The following is a 9,434-nucleotide window of genomic DNA, read 5'->3' on the forward strand; positions in this document are numbered from 1 at the left end:
ATGACCCATTAAACAAACTACTAAAAACATTTTTGTTTAATTTTCCACATAATATATATTTTCATAAAATATAAAAGCATCACTGACTTTGCCAGTCAAGACAAGCTTAATTTAAATCTTTTTATTGCAATAGTTAACTAGACACTCATTACCTACAATGGCATTTTCTTAACAACCCATCAAGAAAAGATGATAATGAACATTTAAATTAAAATCATAAGTATTTCTAACTATTTAATTTGTATTTTAAAGTGTTTGTGTTCTATCATGAAGATATAAAAATAACCTTACACAAGTTTGGGAACAACATATTTGATCAGACATAAACATTAAATCTCTCATTACAAACTGCAGCAAAAAAGCAGGGTTCCAACTGAATAATACAATTGTATTGAGTTAAGCTTTTGCTAGTATCATTAAGTCATCATGGATACTGTAGCATGTTTTATCTGTTAGCCTTAAACACACTTTCAAAAATGAGTTTGAACCAGCACTGTGGAACGTATGAAAAATATGTACAAGTGGACTGATGTAGGCATCCATAGCACACCAGACATGTTAAATCTTTCTTCATTAAGATAAGAAAAGGAAACTGGTAGCTGTGCCTTCTGTAATTTCCACTTGTATTAATACACAGTTCTTACCTCACTGCCTTAATTTTGAACATTAATTCACATGAGTTATTTTACAATGACTCTAACACAAAAACCTTATTTAAAAAATGGCAACGGCCAGCAACAGGATACTGGTTGTTCACTAGCTATGATGGGAAATCTAGTTGGGATTTACATATTAACAAAGGTCTGTGCAGTTAGCAAAATGACATTCATAGCATTCCAGCTGCACTAGCTAAACAGTGTGAAGTTGATGGCTCTATCTACCATGACACATGCATCTTATAATGAAAAGGAAAAGGGGTAGGGGAATAAATGAAAAGTATAACAAAACTGTTTGAATATTTATGCATCTGAACATTTAACCCAATAAAAATATTATGAAGAAATGACAAAAATGCTATTAAAAAACACACACATGAAGGGCACATAATTGTGAACATTGCTTCCAAAACAATATGGAATATTATAATATAAAATGGGCTTACATTTAAGTAAATAGACAACAAAACACATAATAACAATGTACAGGTGGGAAATGCTTTAAATTAGTGTGTATTTTAAGTATTAATTATATTTTTTTTTTTCTCCAGCCATCTGGAGTTTTTTTTCTGTTTTTTCTGTCCACCCTGGCCATCAGACCTTACTCCTTTTCTATGTTAACTAATGTTGTCTTATTTTAATTTATTTTGTCTTTTATTTTTCTTTTCTTCATTATGTAAAGCACTTTGAGCTACTTTTTGTATGAAAATGTGCTATATAAATAAATGTTGTTGCATAATCAACAATAGAAAAAATGTCCCTTTCAAGTTCGAAAATTATATACTGAATATATTAGGGATGCATTCTATTTAGTGATAAAACAAATTTTATGAACATTGAATCTAATATATAAAGCTAAATGAGTATTTTTTTTGTGTATGTGTGTGTGCACATGTTTGTCCGGTACTCAAATTTACCCCATTGAACCCATTTCCACCAAAGGTTATGCAGAGTTCCCATTTGTGCAGAGGAACACCATATACTATGTTTTCTTCTACGATGTTGTGCACTCACCCTAGACAACGCAAGGTACCCCCGATAGTTCCAAATAAAAGATATCCTGCTTGAAGTGTGTTTAGAAAGGTATAGACAGTGGATTTGGGTATGATGTGCTACTTTTATAATAGGACCATTCCCTCAATGGCATTAAAGAAATACACAAACAGACATTCATTGTGTTCACTTACAGGTTGTGGGTGGTGCCAAAAACTTATAAAATATAGCATTGAACTCATTCTTATTTTGCACACACATATCATAAACTAGGTGAGTTAAGGAGAAACCACATGCAAAATTTCATGAAACATTTCATTATTCACTTTAGGTAATAATACATTTCACTTTTTGTACATTTAATTTTTTACATGACTGTTTTATGTATTCTGCTTACACAAAGATACCTAATAAAATAACAATTTTAAACAGACTTTCAATGTTAAGTGGTGTTATGGCCTTATAACTCTAAATTAAAAAAGAAATATTTAAAATAAGCATATCTAAAATCTATCCAGAAACAACTAATACAGTAGAAATAAGTAAACTGAAACACAAGTAGTGACAGCTATAAAAATGAAAATCTACAGTATTCACAGAATACAAAATCTAAACATTTTAGAAATACAGAATTACAATAATTTGCAAACTAGTTATTTTTGTTGAAAGAATAAATGGAATATCTCACAAAAAAACTTGAATTATAGGTCATGTGTTCTCCTTGTAACATCAATGTATCCACTCTTTAACACCATGAAGGTGCTACAAATAGAAACCACAAGCATGTGCATTTGAAACACAGCAAAACAAACGACTATCAGTATTAAATGTCAACAAATCAGGTTTAGCCTTTACATAATAAATAATGTTGGGGTTCTTTTTTTACATATTTGCCAGTACAATGCAGCTTTCAATTTCAAATTTACACATATAGATTTTTTTGTCTAAAAATATTTGCTAATTTAAACTTGTACAGTATTAACTATGAAAAAGTACTTGAAATTTGATAAGCAATTTTCACATATCCTGGCTTTAGATCATAAACACTTTGATAACAATTCGCTTGAATAATTGCACTGCATTTTCAGGAAAAATTCTGTTTTCTAAGTTAACATTTTAAATCTGAAATTCTATATGCCTGCAGAATTTTATATTGGTTTTATTACTTCTTTTACTTTAGTTAATAATTTTTCACTTAATGTGTAAATTTCAAACAAAAATATCAATTTCAGGCTATTTAGTATTAGTAATCAGTTTATCCTCATTAAAAGTACTGCCAATAAGCCTAATGCTCCACAGCCAGTAACCTGTGTGAAAAACGTAACAGGAATAAGATATTGAATACTAGGAAAGAACTTTATGCAGAATAAAAAAAAATTTAAAACGTTAACCTAGTAATTGCAGAAAAAAACAACCTGAATTAAATAACTTGCCTCACATTTTGCGCAACAAAGTTTTCTACAGAAGTAATCAAATCAGCATTTAAAAAGAAAACATGCAAAAATATTTTCATTTGTTTGAACTTCTTCAATAAACATAGGTTGTGGAAGGTTGACTTGCGATAACATTTATGTGCACTTTTAAAAAAAAGGCATGTTTGTCTTCTTCATTTCTTTGTGATAGGTCTTCGGAATAGCAACACATGAGGCTCTGTAAAGGCAGAAGAAAAACAATTAGCTTTTAATAAGTGTATCTCTGAGGTACAGCAAAAATGTAACTCAAACACACAGTGAGGATGGTACATATAATGCCTGTTGCTTGGAAGGTCACTTCTCAACTAATCTTTAAAATTACCTTGGAGGAAAAATCAGGAAGTAAAACATTAACACGGTTGCTGTAAAATATCTGGATTATATCTGTATTAATATGTCTAGGGGAAAGGTGCATGTAGCAAGGTATACACACATTATTCCACAAATACACTAACATAAAGAAAAAAATGACAGCATTGAAATGCATGTATACTCATTCTTGGAAATTAGAACATAACCTACTAGCTTTATCACAGGAATTTTTTTATTAAAATGTTTGAATTTCAGCTCTGTGCATCTCTTTTTTCTTTAGAACAGAAGTATCTCAAGGTCTTGCCCTTTAAACAATGTTGCAGAAAGAATTAGTTCATCAACTGTGACTCATGTATGACACATTCAGAAATGATCAGTTGACTGTTCTATAGAATACTTACCTGGTTTGTGTATCATATAATGTATCCATCCCTGGCTTTGCTGTACCCCAAGACTTCTCCATTCTTCCTCTGACATCAAGTGGGTCTTTGGCACCAGTTTTGCCAGTGGCTTTGGGAGAAATACATGCCTGCAAAATGATGAAAACAAGTGTTCAGGCATTCAGTTCTACCTATTTTTTTTTTTATATATAAAGAGGTACTGAGACAAACACACACTGGTTAAATTATATTTGTTTATAACAAAAATTTTGAAAATGTAGTCAAAGCAAAACAAACATTCTCATTCTCTAATGTAGAAGATGCAACTAAAAGAAACATGGATGGCTCAAGCACACAAGGTGATTATGCCTATATTTATGTTTACTGTCTTTATCAAGTCACAAAAATATTCTTTCAAACTAATGGAATCTCTGAGGAAAAAAAAACCTGTAATGGCCAATTATTTCATAAAAAAACTTCCAAAATGAAACAATTAGCTATAATCTTAACAATCTTGCAACAGGGGGTTATCAAGAACATTTATTGTCATCAAATTTTAAAACAGTAGTTTTGAAAAATGTTAAAAAAAAATTCACAACCTGATTTAAGCTTTTATACATTATATTTATCTTTTGGAAATTATGCAATATTCAAATGCCTGTAAGAAAAATCATATACTACCTTTCATCAAATTGTTAAGCAACATTGACCTCAAATATTATACATATTGATAAATCAATTATTATCACTGACAAAAACTGCATTGTGTGGTTATGTTGCATTTAAATGTATGCAGCACATCCTTAGTATATTTTTGTATTTTACCTTCATAAAAAAACAAATGACCAGATATTTAATTGCTCTTGGCAGATCAAATATAAAAACAACAGAGATCTTGTGAAGATGTTGGTAAAGTGTGACATTACAAAAGTATGATAATTTCAAAGGCACTTGGAAACATTGTCAATTCACCTAATCTGCATGTCTTTGGACAGTGGGAGTAAACTGGAGCACCAGGAGGAAACACACGCAGACACGGGAAGAACATGTAAACTCAATCCGGGACAGGAACTCTGGTCTCCTTAATGCAAAGCAGAAGCAGCGCTACCACCATGCCACTCCAGAAAAAGCATGCTCAATCAAACATTATTATTAAAACACATACAAACAACACAATAACTAATTTTAAAAGATATCATACAGTATGTTACTACCACACTAACACAAAATATATTCATAAGTACATCTAAAGCCAATGTAGCACAAAACCACTATTACTCAAAACTGAGAGTGTCTCTAAGCTTGCACATTATGATAGAAGATAGTAAATTAACTTAATGCGTGCAGAAGTAATTACACATAACACATACTCTAACGTGACATACTAAATAAGATGTTGGACTATTCAGTTAATGATTTGCAGTTCAGTCTCTACCAGTAGCCTAACATAAACTTAGTTCAAGTGTAGAATTATGGAAACAACCCTACTTATGCACTTTGAGTTGCTTTGCATTAGTGTATAAATAAATATAAATGTAGGAGTATCTCTAAAATAGTGACCATTTATCTACTTTAAAAAGGAAAAACAAAATGGCACACATACGACTGTAATTAAGTTATTTAAATGTATTTTTTATATATATATTTAAATATATTTTTTTACAAGGCACCACTTCCCCTTATAAGCCTTGTGCACTATACATTAACTACAATATATTCATCCATTTTTTCCTAACTTATACAGTTCATGAATGTGGGGAGAGACAAGTCAATCTACAGTTGACATTCATTTAATACATATGTTTTTACAATATTATTAAATTAAAACACAAAATGACCAAAGATTGACTATCTTGCTCTGAATGTCAAATAGACTAAAGATATGATTTTAAAACTTAGGAGAACAAAGGATGCACAAATAGTAAGTGAATATAAAAACTTTAGAAACTATCCTTGATAATAATTGCAATTGGAAAATTAATACAAAAATTGTATATTCTAAAGGCAATAAGCACTTATTCCTCCTCCATGCATGCAAGACTATTTAAACTGGGCATGGACCTCATGTTTTCATTTTACCACAATGTGATCCAGTCTGTCATCACTTTCACCTTCATTACCTGGTTTATTCATCGCTTTAGGCTTCAAGACCTGATTTAGTGGTCTGACAAATAAAATAAAAAAAAAAACTAACAGATTATGAAACACGCAGCTAAAATTATTGGAGACGACATAGATGATTTGGTGTGTGTGTGTGTGTGTGTCAGAGGGCAATGCTGTAAAAACTGGAAATCATCTCAACTGATGACAGACACCCAGTATGCAGAACTTCAGTAAATCAGGGTGGACAATCACTTTAAACCACACAAACCACTGCAGACATTCCTTTCTTACCAGTACCATATACCTTTTTAACAGCGAATATCAGACATCATAAAATATTGTAACAGTGTACAGTTTATAATATGTATCATGCAGCCGTTTTAGGTAAAAATGTACTATTAAATTGCAAGAAGTACCGTAGTTACCAAACAATTTGTTTTTAAATGATGTAAATGCAATAATGGGCGGTCTCATGGTCTGGAATCCCTACAGATTTTATTTTTTCTCCAGCCGTCTGGAGTTTTTTTGTTTTTTCTGTCCCCCCCAGGCCAAAGAACCTTACTCTTATTCGATGTTAATTAATGTTGATTTATTTTGTTTTCTTATTGTGTCTTTTATTTTTCTATTCTTTATTATGTAGAGAAAAGCCAAGCAAAATTACACCTTTTATTGGCTAACTAAAAAGATTACAATATGCAAGCTTTCGAGGCAACTCAGGCCCCTTCTTCAGGCTTTTCTCTACATTCATAATGGCTAACACGGTACAACAACCTAGTACTATTCTTTATTATGTAAAGCACTTTGAGCTACTGTTTGTATGAAAATGTGCTATATAAATAAATGTTGTTGTTGTTGTATATTACATTTTCTGTGCAAGCTTTAACCAGTCTTCTTTCGATTTGTTTTTTATTTTTTCTGTTACTGGATGCACCTTAGGAGGCAAATTTCATGTTTTCTTATTTAAAAATAACTAAAAACTTCAAACCTTGACACTGAGAGTTTAAATTTTAATGAAAGTTATATATTTTGAAACAATCTACTTTAGATAAGACCTTCATAAAAGGTAACTTGCTTTACAGTTCAGCACCTGAACCAGTAGATCCCAGTATGCAACAGGCACAGCATATTTATTAAGAAAAATGATAATGAATAACTAAATTTAACTGAAATGAATAATACAAATTGAATATAAACACTGGCATTTGATTTACTCTGAACGAGCTTCAGACAGACTCATAAAGTCTGTTTTTGTGTTCTACATTTGAAAAAAAAACAAAATGTTAAACCTTTTTTTGGAATAATGTGTCAGCTTTCAATTCATCGTTGAAAACTTCTGCGGTCAAGGTGTCAATGTCCACTGTTTGCCTATTTTCCAAAATCTTCTGCCAGCATGAGTGGGTGTCTGATCCATTTGTAAGACCAGGTCAAGACAGGGATCTAATTTCCCCATTAATGTTTAGGAAAGCTCATCTTAACTCTAACAAGTTCTGCTTGCCTGTACATAATATGGTAAAGTGGAGACGTCGACGCGTGATCAGTCAGTGGGATTGTTTATTCATGTACAAGAGACAAGAAATAAATAACAGCGACCGATCGAACGACCGTACGGTGAAAATCTAAATATGGATGTAGCTCCTAAGTCATTTCGGACCACCTAGAAAAACTCTGCTATTGTGTCAGAACCTTTTCGACGACTATTTACTGAAGGTGACGGGCCTTCTTCGAAGACAGCGACGCTATTGGTTACAAACTATGGCATACACGTTTAGATTGCTCGTCTGCCACTCTGCTGCGGGCTTTAGGGACTCGGCCGATATTGTTTACATACTTCTTGAAAAACTAATCAATAGATCTGAAAAACAAACATCTGACAATTGTTTGGTAATATAGAGTTGTTCATAACACTTATTACAGTCACGTTAGATGTGGGGCTTTAAACCACAAAGTTATCGATTCAGTTCCCGTTCTGTCAATGTATGAGCTTTTTTAAACTGCCTGTGCTGTAATTGTAAAATATGTATGAAGACTGCTGTACAGTTTATTAAAGGAGGCAAGCTGATGTACGATAAGACAGATTCAGTGCAGTATGGCGAGTGATAGTCCATCGACAATTTTTAATTAGAAAGATAAACATATCGTAGCAGGCGCATTCAGGCTGGTGAGCATCTAAAGGCCTTAACCCTTCATACAATAACCTAACCTAATTACGGGATGATTCAATATTAACGACAGCAAAGCATACCAGGTGAACTTGACTCTACCCAAATACAGCAGAAAACAAACTGCTAGTCACTTGTACCTCCCCACATTAACGCCCGCCTCCGTACCACTACTTTGAAGAATTTTTAAATAATGGTAAGACAGTGTGGTCATAAATCTAAAGAACATATATGTCCATACCTGTATTCATATTCGTCATCAGTGTATTTATCCGAATAGTAAATTTCTTTTCTTGACATTGCGTCCCTTTATTTTATGCAATTATCCTGTCAAAACAACCAGACGCGTCTCTTAACCGACTTTCTAACTTTCGCGGTTTTCCGCCCGAACTCAAACCGCCTGCCTGTGCATTCCTATTGGCTAACGTAATTACCTCATTTCGCTGCGCGCCCAATTTACATAAACATCCGCATTGGCCCAGCGGCCATTTTGGCTCTATATCTGAATACCGGACGGTAAGGAAACGGAAAAGATAATCAGAGCCAAAATGGCTTCTGAACAAGTGAGGCAGTCCTTGTTTGCAGGAGGGTGGATTTTCAACTATCTCTTGCTGGATGACAAGTCAGCTTTGTCTGGTGGTTGTACTTGATTCACAAGATCGATAGTGTAATTTAGAGGGTTTTTTCCGTATAAGAAATGTGAGTTAGCGTAAGCCGCACTAATGCGTGGTGTTCATAAGAAATCTTTACTTGATGAGGTAAAAGTACATAATAAGCAAGAATAGTTGTGCCAAATACTGATATATGAATATTCCATCCATTTTCCAACCCGCTGAATCCGAACACAGGGTCACGGGGGTCTGCTAGAGCCAATCCCAGGGCAGGAACCAACCCACCGCAGGACACACAGAAACACTAGGGCCAATTTAGGATCGCCAATCCACCTAACCTACATGTTTTTGGACTGTGGGAGGAAACCGGAGCGCCCGGAGGAAACTCACGCAGACACGGGAGAACATACAAACTCCACGCAGTGAGGACCCGGGAAGAGAACCCGGGTCTCCTAACTGCGAGGCAGCAGCGCTACCACTGCGCCACCCCATATGAATATTAATATTTGTAATTTAACGTAAATGTCTATAAATAAGTCTAGATATTTTCGATTGTAATTAAAGTCTGTTATTTTTTCACTCACTTTTGGAGGTCAATAGAAGGTTAAATCCCTCTATTGACAAATCAAGATGAGATCCGTTGTTATCAGGGCTGGGATAGAAATGTTTGTCCATGCTTTCATCATATCACGTCCGGATTATTGCAGTTCTCACTTTACCTGTCTAGGTTAAGCTGGTTTGTCTCGTC

At 33.5% G+C, this 9,434-nt stretch overlaps 1 protein-coding gene across 1 annotated transcript; it reads right to left on the reverse strand.

Annotated features, from left to right (window-relative positions):
- Positions 1–1,829: 1,829 nt before the first annotated feature.
- Positions 1,830–8,499, reverse strand: cks2 (CDC28 protein kinase regulatory subunit 2). Its single transcript, XM_039766836.1, has 3 exons — positions 8,317–8,499; positions 3,835–3,962; positions 1,830–3,299 (listed from the first exon to the last, which is right to left on the reverse strand). The coding sequence occupies exons 1-3, from the start codon at positions 8,373–8,375 to the stop codon at positions 3,256–3,258; spliced, it is 231 nt and encodes a 76-aa protein (XP_039622770.1). The 5' UTR covers positions 8,376–8,499; the 3' UTR covers positions 1,830–3,255.
- Between the last annotated feature and the right edge of the window lie 935 nt (positions 8,500–9,434).

Source organism: Polypterus senegalus, chromosome 10 (assembly GCF_016835505.1).
Source record: "Polypterus senegalus isolate Bchr_013 chromosome 10, ASM1683550v1, whole genome shotgun sequence".
Classification (NCBI taxonomy): domain Eukaryota; kingdom Metazoa; phylum Chordata; class Cladistia; order Polypteriformes; family Polypteridae; genus Polypterus; species Polypterus senegalus.

Bases quoted from the DNA above. Each gene is read 5' to 3' on its own strand.
- cks2 (XM_039766836.1), bottom strand. From the start codon at position 8,375: ATGTCAAGAAAAGAAATTTACTATTCGGATAAATACACTGATGACGAA. The intron at 3,963-8,316 runs GTATGGACATAT...ATCATTTTGCAG, and splicing joins GATGACGAATATGAATACAG to GCATGTATTTCTCCCAAAGC. The intron at 3,300-3,834 runs GTAAGTATTCTA...CTGCCTTTACAG, and splicing joins TTATATGATACACAAACCAG to AGCCTCATGTGTTGCTATTC.